This window comes from Mesoplodon densirostris, chromosome 1 (genome assembly GCF_025265405.1).
Source record: "Mesoplodon densirostris isolate mMesDen1 chromosome 1, mMesDen1 primary haplotype, whole genome shotgun sequence".
In the NCBI taxonomy this organism is placed as follows: Eukaryota; Metazoa; Chordata; class Mammalia; order Artiodactyla; family Ziphiidae; genus Mesoplodon; species Mesoplodon densirostris.
The window spans coordinates 47,769,995-47,791,210 of record NC_082661.1 but is presented as its reverse complement, the minus strand read 5'-3'; the positions used below and the strand labels follow the sequence as shown (position 1 = coordinate 47,791,210).

Here is a 21,216-nt window from a genome sequence, read left to right as displayed (position 1 = left end):
GTAGTAGATTTGTGTGTTTCTCCTTTTAAGATGTTTATTTTTGCTTTATGTATTTTGAAACTCTGTCAAACTAGATCAAATGATCTAGTACAGATTTTATGATATCCAAGGAATTGTGATATCTTTCTTGTAGTTTATATTATTATAAAAATTATTATCATTATAAAAACGTTTTTCTTTATGTCTTGTAATGCACTTGTCTTATTAGTATAAGCTACTTTGTTATTAGTATAGCTGAGCTAGCTTTATTTTGGTTTATGTTTCTATTATATATCTTTCCACTCTGTTACTTTCACTCAAGTTCCTATATTTAAGAATTGTCTCTTGTAGTCAGTACATGGTTAGTTTTATTAGTTTTTAATCTAAACTGACAAGCTTAAGATTTTCATCTATTACATTTAGTGTAATTACCGATACATGTGGATTTTTATCATCTTACTATTTATTTTCTATTTAACCACCTGTTTTATGTTTCTTTTTCTCTCCTTTTTTGTCCTTTTTTAGATTAGTCTATTTTTTGTTATTCAGTTTTTATCCTCTACTACTTTGTTAGCTATTTACTATTATACTAGCTTTGTCAAGTGGTTACTCTAGAGATTATTTGTACATTCTTGACTACTTATAGTCTAATAAAAATGATTTTTACCACTTTGCTTTTAATGCCAGAATCTTAGAACACTAACTCCATTTATACATCCAAACACCTTTTGTGTCGTTGTCATGCATTTTAATTTTACATATATTTTGAGCCCCTCAAATTGTTTTATATTGCTAATATTATTTATATTTATCCACATATTTACCTTTTCTGTTGCTCTTTTTCTTTCCTGCGATTACTTGCTTCCTTTAAAGATTATTTACCTCCCATCTGAATCTTTTAGTGTTTCTTTTAATTTAGGGCTCCTGGCAATTAAGTCTCTTAGATTTTTTCTGAACACTTATTTTACCTTTTTTACTTTGAAAAATGTTCAGTCCTTCAGAAATGTTATACCCGTGAACAACCATGAAAATTTTACCTAGATTCACCAGTTAGCATTTTTCCACATTTGTTTTCTTTCCCTATTTCTTTTACCTGATCCATTTGGGAGTTAGTTGCAGATATCGTAACATTTCCCCCTAAATATTTAATTCAGTATATAACTCCTAAGAACAGAGCCTTCTCCTACATAACCACAATATAGTTATCACACACATAATTTATCATTGATACACATTACTTCATCCATATTCACATTTCTCCATGTCTCAATAATGTATTTGATAGCATTTTGTTTTATTTTGATTTTTCTTTCTGTTTTCAATCTGGGATCCAATCAAGAATCATGCATTGTTGTATTTAGTTGTAATGCTTTCTTAGTCTGCTTTTATACAGAACTATTTCTTAGCCTTTTTTGGACATTCATGTCAGATATTTTTTTTTTTTTCCTTTTTTTTTGCGGTATGCGGGCCTCTCACTGTTGTGGCCTCTCCCGTTGCGGAGCACAGGCTCCGGATGCGCAGGCCCAGCGGCCATGGCTCACGGGCCCAGCCGCTCCGCGGCATATGGGATCCTCCCAGACCGGGGCACGAACCCATATCCCCTGCATCGGCAGGCGGACTCTTAACCACTGCGCCACCAGGGAGGCCCATGTCAGATATTTTTGAAGTGTAGGCCAATTTTGTAGAATATCCTCAGTTTGAGTTTGTCTTATTGCTTCATCATGATTAGATGCAGGTCAAACATTTTTGGCAGGATATTACGGAGATGACATATTCTTTTCAGTTCAGCTCATCAGGGAGAACTTAATGTCAATTTGTAGTATTTTCTTTAATTTTTAAAAGAAATTTTGCATTTTTAGTTGATAGTTCCCTTTTTATCCAAGAGTAGTTTGAGTCTAAAAAACTCCTGGCGAGAGAGGCTTTTTAATTTTTTTAAATTTCTCTTTTTATTGCATAGAAGTCAGAGAATGTTATTTCCATATCTGCTTGATAGAATTTGATTATTTGTGATCTAATATCACTCTTTATGACTCTCCTGTGTATACTTAAGAAAATGGCTCATTCTCTGTTATCAGGGTAAAAATTTGATATCTGTCTGTAAGATTTGACGTTATTAAATCGTCCTCTATTTCCTTATTTTTTTGTCAGCTTGCTCTCTCTTAGAATGAGAATAGTGATACGTGAAAGTCTGTAATTATTAGTGGGTTTCTGTGTGTTTTGCTTTTCATCTCCCATAGTTTTTGCTTTAAGAAGGTGGTTGTGTGATTTAGTGCATAAATATTAATAACTGTTGTATTTTCATTATACTGCCAATTCTAGATGTTATAAAATGTTTCATCTCTGACCTTCAGCTTGAATTTTCCTTGCCTGATATCAGGCCCATAACCCTTGATATCTTATTGTTTTAATTTGCTTTGTGTACTCTTTCTCATATCTTTTTTTTATTAACTTCTGATTTACTTTGTTTTAGGAAGATGTTTTATATACAGCATAGAGTTGTTTTTTGCTTTGTGAACCAATTTGAAATTTTAAAAAATATATCACTTAATCACATTCACATTTATTGGTATGACTTTTATATTTGGTCTTTTTTTAAAAATTTTTTGCCTTATAAAAAATTTAATCAGTTATACATATACATATGTTTCCATATCCCCTCCCTTTTGCGTCTCCCTCCCACCCTCCCTATCCCACCCCTCCAGGCGGTCACAAAGCACCGAGCTGATCTCCCTGTGCTATGCGGCTGCTTCCCACTAGCTATCTACCTTACGTTTGGTAGTGTATATATGTCCATGCCGCTCTTTCACTTTGTCACAGCTTACCCTTCCCCCTCCCCATATCCTCAAGTCCATTCTCTAGTAGGTCTGTGTCTTTATTCCTGTCTTACCCCTATGTTCTTCATGACATTTTTTTTTCTTAAATTCCATATATATGTATCAGCATACAGTATTTGTCTTTCTCTTTCTGACTTACTTCACTCTGTATGACAGACTCTAGGTCCATCCACCTCATTACAAATAGCTCAATTTCATTTCTTTTTATGGCTGAGTAATATTCCATTGTATATATGTGCCACATCTTCTTAATCCATTCATCCGATGATGGACACTAAGGTTGTTTCCATCTCCGGGCTATTGTAAATAGGGTTGCTATGAACATTTTGGTACATGTCTCTTTTTGAATTATGGTTTTCTCAGGGTATATGCCCAGTAGTGGGATTGCTGGGTCATATGGTAGTTCTATTTGTAGTTTTTTAAGGAACTTCCATACTGTTCTCCATAGCGGCTGTACCAACTCACATTCCCACCAGCAGTGCAAGAGTGTTCCCTTTTTTCCACACCCTCTCCAGCATTTATTGTTTGTAGATTTTTTGATGATGGCCATTCTGACTGGTGTGAGATGATATCTCATTGTAGTTTTGATTTGCATTTCTCTAATGAGTAAAGATGTTGAGCATCCTTTCATGTGTTTGTTGGCAGTCTGTATATCTTCTGTGGAGAAATGTCTATTTAGGTCTTCTGCCCATTTTTGGATTGGGTTGTTTGTTTTTTTGTTATTGAGCTGCATGAGCTGCTTATAAATTTTGGAGATTAATCCTTTGTCAGTTGCTTCATTTGCAAATATTTTCTCCCATTCTGAGGGTTGTCTTTTGGTCTTGTTTATGGTTTCCTTTGCTGTGCAAAAGCTTTTAAGTTTCATTAGGTCCCATGTGTTTATTTTTGTCTTTATTTCCATTTCTCTAGGAGGTGGGTCAAAAAGGATCTTGCTGTGATTTATGTCATAGAGTGTTCTGCCTATGTTTTCCTCTAAGAGTTTGATAGTGTCTGGCCTTACATTTAGGTCTTTAATCCATTTTGAGCTTATTTTTGTGTATGGTGTTATGGAGTGATCTAATCTCATACTTTAACATGTCCCTATCCAGTTTTCCCAGCACCACTTATTGAAGAGACTGTCCTTTCTCCACTGTACATTCCTGCCTCCTTTATCAAAGATAAGGTGACCATATGTCCGTGGGTTTATCTCTGGGCTTTCTGTCCTGTTCCATTGATCTATCTTTCTGTTTTTGTGCCAGTACCATACTGTCTTGATTACTGTAGCTTTGTAGTATAGTCTGAAGTCAGGGAGCCTGATTCCTCCAGCTCCATTTTTCGTTCTCAAGATTGCTTTGGTTATTCGGGGTCTTTTGTGTTTCCATACAAATTGTGAAATTTTTTGTTCTAGTTCTGTGAAAAATGCCAGTGGTAGTTTGATAGGGATTGCATTGAATCTGTAGATTGCTTTGGGTAGTAGAGTCATTTTCACAATGTTGATTCTTCCAATCCAAGAACATGGTACATCTCTCCATCTATTTGTATCATCTTTAATTTCTTTCATCAGTGTCTTATAATTTTCTGCATACAGGTCTTTTGTCTCCTTAAGTAGGTTTATTCCTAGATATTTTATTCTTTTTGTTGCAATGGTAAATGGGAGTGTTTCCTTGATTTCACTTTCAGATTTTTCATCATTAGTATATAGGAATGCCAGAGATTTCTGTGCATTAATTTTGTATCCTGCAACTTTACCAAATTCATTGATTAACTCTAGTAGTTTCCTGGTAGCATCTTTAGGATTCTCTATGTATAGTATCATGGCATCTGCAAACAGTGACAGCTTTACTTCTTCTTTTCCGATTTGGATTCCTTTTATTTCCTTTTCTTCTCTGATTGCTGTGGCTAAAACTTCCAAAACTAGGTTGAATAAGAGTGGTGAGAGTGGGCAACCTTGTCTTGTTCCTGATCTTAGTGGAAATGGTTTCAGTTTTTCACCATTGAGGATGATGCTGGCTGTGGGTTTGTCATATATGGCCTTTATTATGTTGAGGAAAGTTCCCTCTATGCCTACTTTCTGCAGGGTTTTTATCATAAATGGGTGTTGAATTTTGTCAAAAGCTTTCTCTGCATCTATTGAGATGATCATATGGTTTTTCTCTTTCAATTTGTTAATGTGGTGTATCACGTTGATTGATTTGCGTATATTGAAGAATCCTTGCATTCCTGGAATAAACTCCACTTGATCATGGTGTATGATCCTTTTAATGTGCTGTTGGATTCTGTTTGCTAGTATTTTGTTGAGGATTTTTGCATCTATGTTCATCAGTGATATTGGCCTGTAGTTTTCTTTCTTTGTGACATCCTTGTCTGGTTTTGGTATCAAGGTGATGGTGGCCTCGTAGAATGAGTTTGGGAGTGTTCCTCCCTCTGCTATATTTTGGAAGAGTTTCAGAAGGATAGGTGTTAGCTCTTCTCTAAATGCTTGATAGAATTCGCCTGTGAAGCCATCTGGTCCTGGGCTTTTGTTTGTTGGAAGATTTTTATCACAGTGTCAATTTCAGTGCTTGTGATTGGTCTGTTCATATTTTCTATTTCTTCCTGATTCAGCCTTGGCAGGTTGTGCATTTCTAAGAATTTGTCCATTTCTTCCAGGTTGTCCATTTTATTGCCATAGAGTTGCTTGTAGTAATCTGTCATGATCTTTTGTATTTCTGCAGTGTCAGTTGTTACTTCTCCTTTTTCATTTCTAATTCTGTTGATTTGAATCTTCTCCCTTTTTTTCTTGATGAGTCTGGCTAATGGTTTATCAATTTTGTTTATCTTCTCAAAGAACCAGCTTTTAGTTTTATTGATCTTTGCTATCGTTTCCTTCATTTCTTTTTCATTTATTTCTGATCTGATTTTTATGATTTCTTTCCTTCTGCTAACTTTAGGATGTTTTTGTTCTTCTTTCTCTAATTGCTTTAGGTGCAAGGTTAGGTTGTTTATTCGAGATGTTTCCTGTTTCTTAAGGTGGGATTGTATTGCTATAAACTTCCCTCTTAGAACTGCTTTTGCTGCATCCCATAGGTTTTGGGTCGTCGTGTCTCCATTGTCATTTGTTTCTAGGTATTTTTTAATTTCCTCTTTGATTTCTTCAGTGATCACTTCGTTATTAAGTAGTGTATTGTTTAGCCTCCATGTGTTTGTATTTTTTAGAGATCTTTTCCTGTAATTGATATCTAGTCTCATAGCATTGTGGTCGGAAAAGATACTTGATACAATTTCAATTTTCTTAAATTTACCAAGGCTTGATTTGTGACCCAAGATATGATCTATCCTGGAGAATGTTCCATGAGCACTTGAGAAAAATGTGTATTCTGTTGTTTTTGGATGGAATGTCCTATAAATATCAATTAAGTCCATTTTGTTTAATGTATCATTTAAAGCTTGTGTTTCCTTATTTATTTTCATTTTGGATGATCTGTCCATTGGTGAAAGTGGGGTGTTAAAGTCCCCTACTATGATTGTGTTACTGTCGATTTCTCCTTTTATGGCTGTTAGTATTTGCCTTATGTATTGAGGTGCTCCTATGTTGGGTGCATCAATATTTACAATTGTTGTATCTTCTTCTTGGATCGATCCCTTGATCATTATGTAGTGTCCTTCTTTGTCTCTTCTAGTAGTCTTTATTTTAAAGTCTATTTTGTCTGATATGAGAATTGCTACTCCAGCTTTCTTTTGGTTTCCATTTGCATGGAATATCTTTTTCCATCCCCTTACTTTCAGTCTGTATGTGTCTCTAGGTCTGAAGTGGGTCTCTTGTAGACAGCATATATATGGGTCTTGTTTTTGTATCCATTCAGCCAATCTGTGTCTTTTGGTGGGAGCATTTAGTCCATTTACATTTAAGGTAATTATCGATATGTATGTTCCTATTCCCATTTTCTTAATTGTTTTGGGTTCGTTATTGTAGGTCTTTTCCTTCTGTTGTGTTTCTTGCCTAGAGAAGTTCCTTTACCATTTGTCGTAAAGCTTGTTTGGTGGTGCTGAACTCTCTCAGCTTTTGCTTGTCTGTAAACGTTTTAATTTCTCCATCAAATCTGAATGAGATCCTTGCTGGGTAGAGTAATCTTGGTTGCAGGTTTTTCTCCTTCATCACTTTAATTATGTCCTGCCACTCCCTTCTGGCTTGTAGAGTTTCTGCTGAGAGATCAGCTGTTATCCTGATGAGGATTCCCTTGTGTGTTATTTGTTGTTTTTGCCTTGCTGCTTTTAATATGATTTCTTTGTGTTTAATTTTTGACAGTTTGATTAATATGTGTCTTGTCGTATTTCTCCTTGGATTTATTCTGTATGGGACTCTCTCTGCCTCCTGGACTTGATTAACTATTTCTTTTCCCATATTAGGGACGTTTTCAACTATAATCTCTTCAAATATTTTCTCAGTCCCTTTCTTTTTCTCTTCTTCTTCTGGAACCCCTATAATTCGAATGTTGGTGCGTTTAATGTTATCCCAGAGGTCTCTGAGACTGTCCTCTGTTCTTTTCATTCTTTTTTCTTTATTTTGCTCTGCAGCAGTTATTTCCACTATTTTATCTTCCACCTCACTTATCCATTCTTCTGCCTCAGTTATTCTGCTATTGATCCCATCTAGAGTATTTTTTATTTCATTTATTGTGTTTTTAATCGATGCTTGATTCATCTTTAGTTCTTCTAGGTCCTTGTTAACTGTTTCTTGCATTTTGTCTATTCTATTTCCAAGATTTTGGATCTGGGAAATAGAATCTTGGATCATCTTTACCATCATTATTCTGAATTCTTTTTCAGGTAGACTGCCTATTACCTCTTCATTTGTTAGGTCTGGTGGGTTTTTATCTTGCTCCTTCTCCTGCTGTGTGTTTTTCTGTCTTCTCATTTTGCTTATGTTACTGTGTTTGGGGTCTCCTTTTTGCAGGCTTCAGGTTCGTAGTTCCTGTTGTTTTTGGTGTCTGTCCCCAGTGGGTAAGGTTGGTTTAGTGGGTTGTGTAGGCTTCCTGGTGGAGGGGACTAGTGCCTGTGTTCTGGTGGATGAGGCTGGATCTTGTCTTTCTGGTGGGCAGGTCCACGTCTGGTGGTGTGTTTTGGGCTGTCTGCGGATTTTTTATGAGTTTAGGCCACCTCTCTGCTAATGGGTGGCGTTGTGTTCCTGTCTTGCTAGTTGTTTGGCTTAGGGTGTCCAGCACTGCAGCTTGCTGGTCGTTGAGTGAAGCTGGGTGCTGGTGTTGAGATGGAGATCTCTGGAAAATTTTTGCCGTTTTATATTATGTGGAGCTGGGAGGTCTCTTGTGGACCAGTGTCCTGAAGTTGGCTCTCCCACCTCAGAGGCACAGCACTGACTCCTGGCTCCTCAATTTGGGATGATGTGTTGTCTATTCATGTATTCCACAGATGCAGGGTACATCAAGTTGATTGTGGAGCTTTAATCCACTGCTTCTGAGGCTGCTGGGAGAGGTTTCCCTTTCTCTTCTTTGTTCTCACAGCTCCTGGATCTCAGCTTTGGAATTGGCCCCGCCTCTGCGTGTAGGTCGCCGGAGGTCGTCTGTTCTTCGCTCAGACAGGACAGGGTTAAAGGAGCAGCCTCTTCGGGGACTCTGGCTCACTCAGGCCGGGCGGGAGGGAGGGGCCCGGAGTGAGGGGCGAGCCTTTTGGGAGGTCTGCGGTCTTCTGCCATCGTTCAGTAGGTGTTCTGTAGGAGTTATTCCACGTGTAGCTGTATTTCTGGTGTATCCGTGGGGAGGAAGGTGATCTCCGCGTCTTACTCTTCCGCCATCTTACCCGGCTCATCTCCTGGTCTTTTTTTTTAATTAATTTATTTTTTTATTTACTTATGGCTGTGTCGGGTCTTCGTTGCTATGTGTGGGCTTTCTCTAGTTACAGCAAGTGGGTGCTAGCTACTCTTTGTTGTGGTGCGTGGGCTTCTCATTGTGGTGGCTTCTCTTGTGGAGCACGGGCTCTAGGTGTGTGGGCTTCAGTAGTTGTGGCACGTGGGCTCAGTAGTTGTGGCACGTGGGCTCTAGAGCACAGGCTCAGTAGTTGTGGCTCACGGGCTTAGCTGCTCTGAGTCATGTGGGATCTTCCCGGGCCGGGCCCCAAACCCATGTCCCCTGCATTGGCAGGCAGATTCTTAACCACTGAGCCACCAGGGAAGTCCCTATATTTTGTCCTTAATATCTTATTATTTTGTTATATTAACAGTTTCTTTATGGTCTGTTTTGTGTGTGTAGGGGTATGTGAGTGTGTTGAGTGTGTGCTTTTTGGTACTTCAGAAGGCTTTTATTTTTTGTTCTGTTGTTTAACTTTATAGTAATATCTTTTATCATGTCCTTATTCTGCCTTTTCCATACTTAATTGTCTTCTCTTTTTAAAAGATATCTTTTGACTCCTACCTATTAAGTTATAATCAATGAACTTATTTTACTTTCTCTCATCTTTCTTCTTCCATTTTTAATATTTGCATTATTTCTGCTTTTTAAGATAGTATAACATTTACAAATCATTTTTCTAATCTTGTCCCCACTCTTAGTTTTAGGTCTTTAATTAAATATATTACATGCTTACTATCAGTCTTTTTACTGAAGTTTACCCACGCTTCTTCTTCTTCTTCTTCTTATTTTTTTGGCGGTACGCGGGCCTCTCACTGTTGTGGCCTCTCCCGTTGCGGAGCACAGGCTCCGAGAGCACAGGCTCCGGAAACGCAGGCTCAGCGGCCATGGCTCACGAGCCTTGCCGCTCCGTGGCATGTGGGATCTTCCCGGACCAGGGCACGAACCCGTGTCCCCTGCATCGGCAGGCGGACTCTCAACCACTGCGCCACCAGGGAAGCCCATAGCTAAGATTTATTATGGCAAAAAGAGGGTACAAAGCAAAATCAGCAAAGGGAAAAGGTGCATGGGTGAAGTCCAGAGGAAACCAGGCACAGGCTTTCCCAGTGAAGTATCATAAGATATGCCTAATTACTCTGTCAGTGAGTTGTCAGCGCATGTGGAATGTTGTCTACCAGGGAAGCTCATTAAAGATTCTTTGCCCAGGGGTTTTATTAGGAGCTTTCCATGGAAGCACCCTCTGCCTAGCATGTACCAAAATTCCAGACTCCCAGAAGGAAAGTTGATGTTCAGCATAAACCATATTGCTTGCACAAGCAGTTTAGGCCCAGTGAGCCACGCTTATGCGTTATGGTAGCAGGAACCTTCTTGAAATACAAGTTCCTAGAAGCCAGCCAAGGGCCAGCCTTGCAAGCAAATCTTTTCAAGGATAGCAGTTTAGGTCTGTTAACTCTTTTTTGCAATAGCTACCTAGCCAAATACTTTACTCATCTTACTAGGAAAAGTTGTTGGGGATCTAAAATAGGTCAACAATGTCATACCTAATATAATCAGTTTTCTTCTCTGCAAAACTCTGACAAACAATTAATAGTGATGAAAAATAAAATTATTTCTCTATAACATTCTCAGAAAATTATACTCAATGAAGGAAGATAGCACAATTCTTCTCAGTCATAAGCTTAAGATTTTAATCTTTTTAAACATTTTAGATTGAGGTAATCCAAATGTCAGTATGTTAACAGAAGTAACCTTTTCTTCCTTCATTAATTTTTGTTAATGAGCAGAGAAAATGACCATGTAAAGAATTATATATTCCCTCTTTTCTTTTAGCCTAAGAAAGCTGTCAAGGTAAAACCTCATCCACCTGTAGTTCCTCGACCTTCCAGTAGTTCCACCGCAGCTGCTCGCCACAGATTGTTAAGGGTTCTCCCCAACATTGGGCAGTCTTGTTTACCTTCTCCTGGGAACACATATCTGCCTGACTCGGCCAGCAATGCCATTTCAAGTTTGGCAGCTCTGCCCCCTGCTGATAGATCCATATCATCTATCGCTAGTGATTTTCTTAAGGAAGACGATAACTGGGAGAGTAACACACAGTCTCATTCCAATGGTGGCTTCAAACTACCACCTCAGATACCCGCTATGGAGTTTGAAAATGACAAAGAGCTTGCTGATTCTATTCTCCATCTTGGATCATCCCTACCTAGTCAGACAAAAAACTTTTCAGGAAATTTGTCATCTAATAATGAGGATGACACTGTTTTATCTCCAACTTCAGAAGAGTGTGTAACTGAAGAATCGCTTCTACCTGAAGTGGGTTCGTTTGCTTCCTTTACCGAAGGAATTGCTGATGAACAGAGCAGTGGCTTAGAAGGCACACGGAAGGTAAATCCAGAATTCTCACTCACTAATGGTGATAAAGGGTTGAAAGCCACAGAGCAGCATCTTAAATATGTTGCAAGAGTGTCGAGTGGTGAATCAGTAGAAACTGCAGTTCTCGACCACCGTGAATTAAGTCCTCACAAGAATAGACTCTTATCACCTCTTCACTGTTCTGCACCAATGTCACTACATAACTCTCTGGTGAAACCACAGAGACAGTCCAGATGTTTTGAGTCTGGGAATCTCCAGTCTTCTGCTTCACAAAATGTGCTTCGGTCGCTGGACGTTGGAAATATAACTGATTCTTCTTTCTCTAGGACTCCTTGCTTTCGAGCTGTTAAAGTCGATTCACCTGGGAAAAGATCTGATATTATTTCTAAAGTTGAGGCTCGGGATATCACAGAAATGGCTAACAAGGCATCCAAAGAGCCTGTTGGTTGTGTAAATAATATAGGTTTTCTTGCTTCACTGGCCCGGAGCGCAAGCAGAGACAGCTTGCAGAGCACACGTCGGGCAGGCAGGCTTCGAACCTCTGGAATTGGGCTGTTTACAAACCTCCAGCATTTTCAGGAAGAAAGCCTTAGGAAAAGTTCTCCCCAGTTAGAACCTACAGAATTTTTTTTAGTAAGTATTTGCCTTTCAATATGTTCTACTAGTTATCCATGTAGTGATTCAATATATAGTTTGTTTTTTGTTTACACATTAAATAAAGAGGCCTAAGGTTGAATTCTTTCCATAACTTTCTCTTAAAATGTTTATCTAGTTTGTAGAAAATTTTTTTGACAGTTGAATTTTAAATAATGTTTTGGTCTTAAACTGAGAACTGTAATTTGAAAGTAGCTTTGTGTAAACAGTTTATCATGTGTTTTTAAATACTAAATATTTTTATTAATGTTTTTCCTCAATAAGAACTTTTATTTGAGCCATCAAATTTTACTTTCTTATAGATAAAGAGTAAGTACAATATTGATGGATGGGACAATCAGGTTCCAAGTTAATTTAATTAAAAACAGATTAAATAATTTTAAATGAAAGCTCAGCAGCATTTTTATAATAAAATATAATTATTTCATGTTTGGTGATCTTTCCTTCTATTTTCCATTAACTCACCTCTATAGATGTTTTGTGTTTTAATTGTAGTCTGCCCGTGGTATTGGAATGAATGGAAATAATACAGCAGCAGGGAAAAGAGTAGGTAAGCAACAGATAATTTTGAAAACAATATAAGGCTAATAATCATAGCATTATGCATACTATGAATTTGAATTTTCAAAGAGAAATGAGAACATTCTCTGTGGTATGTACAGAGTAAACTTTCCCTAAACTTTGTTCCACTTAAGAAAATGATTATGAGAACTGACTGTAGGACATATTTGAAGAATCAAATAAAAATTGAAATTGAGGTCTCTGTTGTCTGGGAAAAGATATGGTCTATGTGAAAAGCTAAGATGCATGAAAAATTAACATGTAGTTCACAACCCTCCTAGTCCCTCGCCACTCTAGAGCCATGCTGGGTGCTGGATGGGTTTTGAGGAAATACCCTAGAAAGGTGTTTCTTAAAGTCATGGTCCAATATCAAGGACAGTAGTAAGAGCTCCATTTGATGAACTGTTTTTTTCTGGATGAAAGAAAGGGACAGTCTCTTTGACTAGCCCTTTCCAAGGCATAGTAGCAGAAATGACTATATTCTTAGCACTCACTTCTACCAATAACACCTTAAAGGTGCACTGGCCAGCCATTATTTCCTCAGAAGCCATTACTATCATCATTTTTTGTGTTTTAATACCCAGACTAGAGATGAGAACTCTAACAAAGATGTACCACCTTTGTAGCCCTAAAGTTCTAAAGAATACATTATATATTATGGTTGCCATGTTACTTTCATATCTTTAAAGAGATACCTAGGGTTTGTTTCCACTACTGTATAAGGCCCAAGGTTCTAAAGTCTTAATATATCCACTTTTTAATTTTTTATTGTGATAAAACCCACATAACAAAATTTAATATCTTAACCATTTTTAAGTGTACAATTGAATGACATTAAGTAATTAACATTTTTGGCCAACGAACACCACCATACATCTCCAGATCTCTTTTCATCTTGAAAAACAGAAACTCTGTACCCATTGAACATTAACTCCTCATTCCTCCCTCTCCCCAGGCCTTGGCTACCACTGTTCTATTTTCTGTCTCTATAATTTTAACTACTCTAAGTACCTCGTATAAGTGAAATCATTCAGTGTTTGTCTTTTCATGCCTGGCTTACTTAGCATAGTGTTCTCAAGGTTCATCTATGTTTTAGCATGTGTCAAAATTCCCATACTTTTTAAAGCTGAATAATATTCCATTTTATGTATATACAACATTCTGCTTACCTCTGCATCTATGGATGGAGACTTGTGTTGCTTCCACATTTTACCTGTTGTGAATAATGTTATTACAGACACGAGTATACAAATATCTCTTTGAGACTCTGATTGCAATTCTTTTGGGTATATATCCAGAAGTGGAATTGCTGATTCATATGGTAATTCTATTTTTAATTTTTTGAGGAACTGCCATACTGTTTTCCGTAGTAAGTGTACCATGTCACATTCCCACCAGCAGTGTACAAGGTTTCCAGTTTTTCTACATTCTCACCAATACTTGGTATTTTCTGTTTTGTTTTGTTTTGTTTGATAGTGGGCATCCTAACAGGTGTGAGGTAGTATCTTATTGTGATTTTGATTTGCATTTCCCTGATGATTAGTGAAGTTGAGTATCTCTTAATGTGCTTAACCATTTGCATATCTTCTTCAGAGAAATATGTGTTCAAATCGCTTGCCCATTTTTGAATCTGATTGTTTTTTGTTGTTGAGTTTTAGGTGACTCTATATATTGGATGTTAATTCCTTATATATGATTCGCAAATATTTTATCCCACTCTGTAGGTTGCCTTTTTACTTTGTTGATAATGTCTTGATGCACAATAGTTTTTAATTTTCATGAAGTTCAATTTGTCTATTTTTTCCTTTGTTGCCTGTGTCTGGTGTTGTGTTCAATAAATTGTTGCCATATCCAGTGACAGGAAGCTTTTCCCGTATATTTTATTTTAGGAGTTTTATAGTTTTAGGTCTTACATTAGGTCTTTCATACATTTGAATTAATGTTTATATATGGTGTAATGTAAGGGTCCAATATTATTCTTTTCCATGTGGATATCCAGTTTTCGAGGCACCATTTGTTAAAAAGACTATCCTTTTCCCCATCAAATGGTCTTGGCACCCTTGTCAAAATCATTTGATTATATATGTGAGGGTTTATTTCTGGGTTCTTTATTGTATTCCATTGATCTGTATGTCTGTATTTATGCCAGTACCACACTGTTTTGATTATTATAATGTATCTACTTTTAATGTTATAATTATTTTTCTTTGACACCTATTTAAATCTGTCCAGTCCTAACCCACAGCTCAGCCTCTTGGAAGTTTGTGTTGTACTTGTCCCCTCTCTCTCAACTCTAATTCAGCCTACAGTGCTTTCTTCTCTTCTCGCTGCTCATGTGAAACTGCCATTGCTGAGGTCACCAAAGATCTACATAATTTCAAATCCAGTGGATACTTCTGTATCCTTATCTTACTTGATTGTTATGGCCTTCTTCTTGAAATAGTTTTTTTTTTCTTTTCCTTTCTTTCTCCCTTTTTATCTTTTTTTATTCTGGGCTATTACATTTTTGTAGATTTTTGGTTTTGTTTGTTTTTGTTTTTTTTAAGCCTCAGTTTTCTTTTTAACTTGTTTTACCAGTCCCTCTGCTTGTCCCCAGGTGTATACTCTTTTGATTGATTTCATTTAGGTCAAGTCATCAGCTGCTACCTGCAGTGATGATTCTCCAAACTAGAGCTATGTAACTTGATGCTGTTTTATTTCATTAATAACTGTATCATTCTGAATTACCTAGAAGAGTCTGTGAAAGTTTTGGCATAAGTTTTGTTTAATTGACTTAATCAAGTTCCTCCATCGGCCTCTTTGCTTTTCACTGTAGGGTCTCCCTTGGAAATCTTATCCATCGTCATAGCTTTGGTTATCATTTTTAGGCAGATAATTACCAAACTTGCATCTTGAACACCATTTAATACTTTGTTTGCTGGCTTATTCTGTTGGGTGAATTTTTATAGATTATTGTGTTAGATCAAATATTAGACCATATTTCCTAAATATTGGTCTAATTAGACCAATTAGACCAATATTTAGGAAATGCCAATCAAGTGAGTTAATCCAAATATCTTTACTCTCGTTCTGAAAAGCAACTGTTCGCATTGGCATCATTTTATTGACTTTTTCTTTATTCATATGTTCATTACACACTTGAGAGAAGGCTTCAGAGAGGAGTTGATGATTGATGATATCTTCTTACAGGATGAGTAGAGTTTTACTAGGTTGACAAGGTTACTGGAGCATTTTAGAAGAAGAGATTGCACATGTGAATGGGTCTGGCACATCATTCAGGGTGGGTATGATGTGGCAAATGACAGAAAATGACTCTGGAAAGTTAGAAAAGTATCATATTGGACATGTGACCTTGAATGTCAATCCATGGAAGTTGAATTTTTCCTGTTGGTAGTAGGGAGCCTATATATTAGGGCTGGTTCCTAGCATGGAGTATATGACTAATAATTTTTTTTTCTCTGGTTGGTAGAAGGATATATAGAAACCATTCTCATAGGAGAAGACTGCGGTTATGTTTCTGTGCCACCTTATTTCGGTCACTACTATGTTCTCTGTTTCTGCACAATCACAAGAGTTCTTGAATAAAAAAAAATCTTGGGAAACATTGAACTAAGCACCCCCAAGCAAAGAAAAGCATGAAAATATGACTACACTGAACTAAATTTTCATCAACAGATTTTTTTCTACTGTTGTTTAAGGAAGAATATCCAAAGCCTGAATTTCAAAGATAATTGCAATTAGATGAGCTTCAGAGGATATCTGGTAGTATATGCCTTTCCTGTGTCCTGTGCAAATGCTTGTCTTATTTTTATTTAAGAAGAGGAAAGTATCCCATCACATTTGTGAAATGTTCTTGATAACTCTAAGTGCACTTGAAGAAGAAAGTGCTTATTAACTTGAGTTGGTGCCTGGCCACCATTAGGAGTCATAAGTTAGTTTCCAGTTTTAGGCAATTTTTTTTTCCAGTTTTGGGCAAGATCTTGGACTGTATTTTAGCCTAGTAATAAAGCATACTTAATTTTACTGGGCTTGTATATCCAGCACCCAGTTTGGGTTGTGGCAAAAGGCATAGTGCCAATTAATTGTAATTCCAACTTTTTGAACCCTTGAAGTATTTTCAGAGACTTTTAGCTGCCAGATAAACATTAAGCCCAGACCTCTCAAACCTTTTTCAGTAGTAGAGAATAGGTATCATCTCTATTGACACTCTACCATTTTTCTTCTCACTTCTTCCCTTTGTTTTTGCTTTCTTTGTTTGCCTCTTGTTTCTTGGCCTTTGGGTGCCACCATGCACTGTGTACTTATACTGTTAGTGTAACAAGTATGGTTAGTGACATTGAGTCTCTATGCTTATGAGTGGGGTTTGTTGGAATTCTGCTCAGTTCTAAAAGCGTTTCACTTAGTATTTAAAGAAATTGATTTAATTCTTTCTCATATAATAGCAGGTGTGCTCTTATTTTTAAGGTAAAAAATCAAGTTGTTACAATAGCCCAGAATTTAGTAAATATTTTCTTTTTTTTTTTTTTTTTTTTGCGGTATGTGGGCCTCTCACTGTTGTGGCCTCTCCTGTTGCGGAGCACAGTCCCAGCGGCCATAGCTCACGGGCTCAGCCGCTCTGCGGCGTGTGGGACCCTCCCAGACCAGGGCACGAACCCGTTTCCCCTGCATCGGCAGGTGGACTCTCAACCACTGCACCACCAGGGAAGCCCCAGTAAATATTTTCTGAAAAGGTAGTAGTACTGTGAAATCGAGCAGTGTACCCTGAGTCACTATTGATAATATGATATTTTATATAAATATAACATTTAAAATTTTCAGAATGCTTTTTGTATGTGAGAACTGAGTTGACCTTTAAACACTTAGAAACTTAGGGAGAAAAATACATGTCCTGTTATAAAAATGAACAGATTGGTTTTGATGAATTTAGTTTCTATGGTATAATTAGGTCTAAAAGCCCAGTTTCATGATATTCCTGTGCTCCTTCTTGGTGTCAAAGAACAGGGTGATTATAATACATATTATATTGTTCCTCAGAAGCCTCATAAATATGATTTTGAACCAGATATTCTTCTTGATTCTCTGCCAAAGTTCAGTATACTTTATTTTTATTTTATTTTATTTTTTTTCGGTACACGGGCCTCTCACTGTTGTGGCCTCTCCCTTGCGGAGCACAGGCTCCGGACGCGCAGGCTCAGCGGCCATGGCTCACGGGCCCAGGCGCTCCGCGGCATGTGGGATCTTCCTGGACCGGGGCACGAACCCCTGTCCCCTACATCAGCAGGCGGACTCTCAACCACTGCGCCACCAGGGAAGCCCCAGTATACTTTAAATATACAGAGTGTCCTCAGAAATAATTAGAAAGGTGTTGGTATGTAAAAACTATAAGTCCTAAAAATATGTCCTAGTCAGTAGAAACCTACCACATCTTAAAAAATATAACAGTTCTAGTGCATCTTTACTTGCAACTCTAAATAATTTTAGATATAAAAAAAGCACTAATTAATTTTTTATGGCTTAGAGGTTTGCTGTGGCAGGAATGTGTTTAACGTTTTAATAGTATTTCACATCTAGAATTTTATGTCTGTATTAATCAAGGTGTGCTTTCTCTAACAGGAGAATGTACTCATCACCTCCCACCTGTGAAAGCCCCTATTCAAACAAAGAAGAAAACAACAAAGCATTGTTTTCTTTGTGGAAAGAAAACTGGACTGGCTACTAGCTACGAATGCAGGCAGGTTGGCTAGCTGAAAAGCTGGGATGCTTTTTTTGTGGTGACCCAGTGTGGGGATACAATACAAAATGTTCTTTAAATTGCCTATTCATAACATCATTAAGATGATGTTCAAATAGCAGACCCAGCTGAACTCCTTATTGGCTGAAGAGCAAGTAGATAGCTTATGTGTTTCCAAAGTCATGAGATCCTCCCCTGCCCTTTAAAGTAGGATATATAAACCAATGGAAGTGTACTTTCTTTGTCTTATGATAGATATACTTGGTTTCTCTTTGACTGTAGCTTGGAAGAACCCCTCCTCCAAGATTCTGTTTTGTTTTATTTATTTATTTGGCCACTCTGAGTGGCATGCACGATGCAGGATCTTAATTCCCCAACCAGGGATTGAACCCTTGCCCCCTGCAGTGGAAGCGTGGAGTCCTAACCACTGGACCACCAGGGAATTCCCGATTCTATTTTAAATTAAACAAAAAAGGAGTAAATTTAACATTAATGTACTATTAATTATGATTATATGGTACACTTTTCAAAACAGATGAATAATATGTTTATAAAAATAATTAATTTTTTCCTACCCATAATTATTTTTCATTAGCATTGCTAATATGCTCCAAGGATGGTGTCTGCCCTTAGGTTGAGGCCAGGCATTAAACAAAGCTGCTGCTTTTTAGAGTGTATTCTGTTCAAATGGAAACAGCTTATCTTGTTGCTAGAAGTACTTTAAAATCCTTTCATGGCATAGTTAGGTTTTACATAATTTAATTTTCTTATGAGACTGAATTTCTCAGAAATTCAGAGTTCTCCCAGGTTTACTAGATATAAGAGGAAGTGGTAGATATATTTATTGCTTTTTGCAGTTTTACTACTTCCTAGAGGTCAACAGCCTGTTTCACTCCAGAAGAGATTCTTTATTATAAAGTCTCATATTCATAGACAATTAACCAGTTCTTTTTTGGGGGTGCTTGTGCTTGTTTATGAGTAGAAGGGAAATGTCAGCCCTGCAATTCTAAAGAGAACTAAAGGGCTCCTGCTGGACTACGTGAAATCAAGCTTTGATCTCCCAAAGAGATGAGGTTCTTGTAGAAATGTGACTATTCACATAAACTTTTTTTTGTGCTTTAGATGTGGAAACAACTTCTGTGCATCTCATCGCTATGCAGAAACTCACAGCTGCACCTATGATTACAAGAGTGCAGGGAGGAGATACTTACAGGAGGCAAATCCTGTGGTTAATGCACCAAAACTTCCAAAAATCTAACTCTTGCTCTGCACCTAACTGTTCTGCCTGAGGAATCGTATTACAAGGACGGAAGAAATATTGTTTAGACTGCATTATTTTTGTTCGACTCCAAAAGATTTGCCAAATAACAAAAGCATATAATGCATACTGTTGGAGAACGAGAATGCTACTGTATTTGACATCTTTATTTTTTGGTGAATCAAAAGTTTTAAAAGTAGTTTTAAAAACTTTAAACTATAATGATTTAGCTTTGTTATTGCACGTCATATGTTAAGTATTTTATATTTGATACTGCAGTTTTACTAGACAAGTCTTCAAAAGATGCACTTTAGGAAGTTAACGTTGACTATGTAACCAGCTTCCATGTACAGAAATGAGCCTTCATGTAATGGCTCTACTCAAATCTACAATTTTTTTATGGGGGTGGGGTGTGTGGGGATTTAAAACAAATATCCCATACGTGAAAGTTTATTGAGTTTACTGGCAAGTTCCTTTTTATTTCAAGCTTTTTGTAAAAAAAGAACATTAGTTTTCCAGTGTGGTTTTAACACATATATTTCTTCCATATTCAGACTGGCATTCAGATATGTATCCATTCTATAAAACACATCATGTTAATCATAGTATATATTTCTTAAAATACTACTTTTTGAATGGTAGTTTTAAAATAGATGATGTCCCACTTGTTGCCATTAAATACAGAACCCAACTTTTCACTTTTTGAAAAATGGCTATACTGAAAACAAAATCTCACAGCTTGGTTTGTTTTTCTTATGATGAGTGCTATTACCAGGAGAAATTCAAATAAATATTCAGTTTCATTATGATTTTGATTATTTGATTATTTACAATAATTTTTCTTTTATAAATACATTAAAATAAAACCATTTAATTAAATAAATCAGTAATTTATTCTACTTGGAAAAAATGACTGTCAGTATAAAAGAATGCTTTTAAGGTGTAAGGGCCCTGCTCCCCAGATGCAGCTAATATACCATTCCAGCTTTTGGGAGGCCACTTGCTTTATGGAAGCTTAGTTGAATCTGATGCTGCACCCTGGTAAATAGCTGGCAGGCAACCCAAGTAGACTCTGCAACTCTAGTCCAACCCAAGTGGGATTTGCACTGGTACCAGAAGGCTAATTTAGGTGCTCCACAGGGCCACAGGGCCTCTTTCTCCATGCAAGGCTGAATGAAATGAAGAGTTCCGTTACCCTTCCTCTGCTTCCTCTAAGAGATTAAATGTTGAGTGGAGAAAGATTCCTTCAGAGCAAGAAGGAAATACATTTACAAAAGGGAAAGGTGAGAAATTAGTGGAGTAGTGATGCAGTTAGGGGTTGATAGCATACTTTTTAAGGGGGGCTATATAGGCTAATGAAAAATATTTCCATCTGTGTTGAGCAGTTCAGCTTTTACTCTATTACATGGCTAGGCTGCTGAAAAATGGGCCAAGACATATTTATTCTATAGATAAATATGGATGCTTAGGACATGTTTGGTATATGCTTAGTGCACTATGCTTTATAAACCAAGACCATGTAGAAATAAGTCTTGTTTTAAGTTTACCAAAGATTTTGGTCAAAGTTGAGTCTTTTTTTTCTAATTTCTAAGTCACTGAGAAATAAACCAGTTTAATTCAAGAAATTATATATATGTATATATATATATATTTTTTAAACATCTTTATTGGAGTGTAATTGCTTTACAATGGTGTATTAGTTTCTGCTGTATAACAAAGGGAATCAGCTATATACATACATATATCCCCTGGGAGGCATTTCTTTATGCCTTAAATTCTTATGGGGAAGTGATCATAATTTTTAGAGACTTCAGATCTATCCTTGCATTGCTAGTAATTAGCAGAATGCCTTGCATATAGGCACTGGTTAAACATTAGTTAAATGAATTAATTTTATTGGACAGCTTACCATGACAAAAAAATGAAGGCATTTATATTGTTTTATATAACTAAACTAACTTTATATAATAAAATCTAGTTTCTGGATTTTTTTAAACAGTAAGCATT

The 21,216-nt window shown here is 36.9% G+C and overlaps 1 protein-coding gene across 1 annotated transcript in view; it reads left to right on the top strand.

Annotated features, from left to right (window-relative positions):
* Positions 1-19,209, top strand: part of ZFAND4 (zinc finger AN1-type containing 4) — a 79,423-nt gene extending 60,214 nt beyond the window's left edge. The window contains 4 exon segments of the mRNA XM_060120087.1: positions 10,463-11,638; positions 12,155-12,209; positions 17,834-17,951; positions 19,074-19,209. Coding sequence (XP_059976070.1) covers positions 10,463-11,638; positions 12,155-12,209; positions 17,834-17,951; positions 19,074-19,209 — 1,485 coding nt within the window.
* Positions 19,210-21,216: the final 2,007 nt, after the last annotated feature.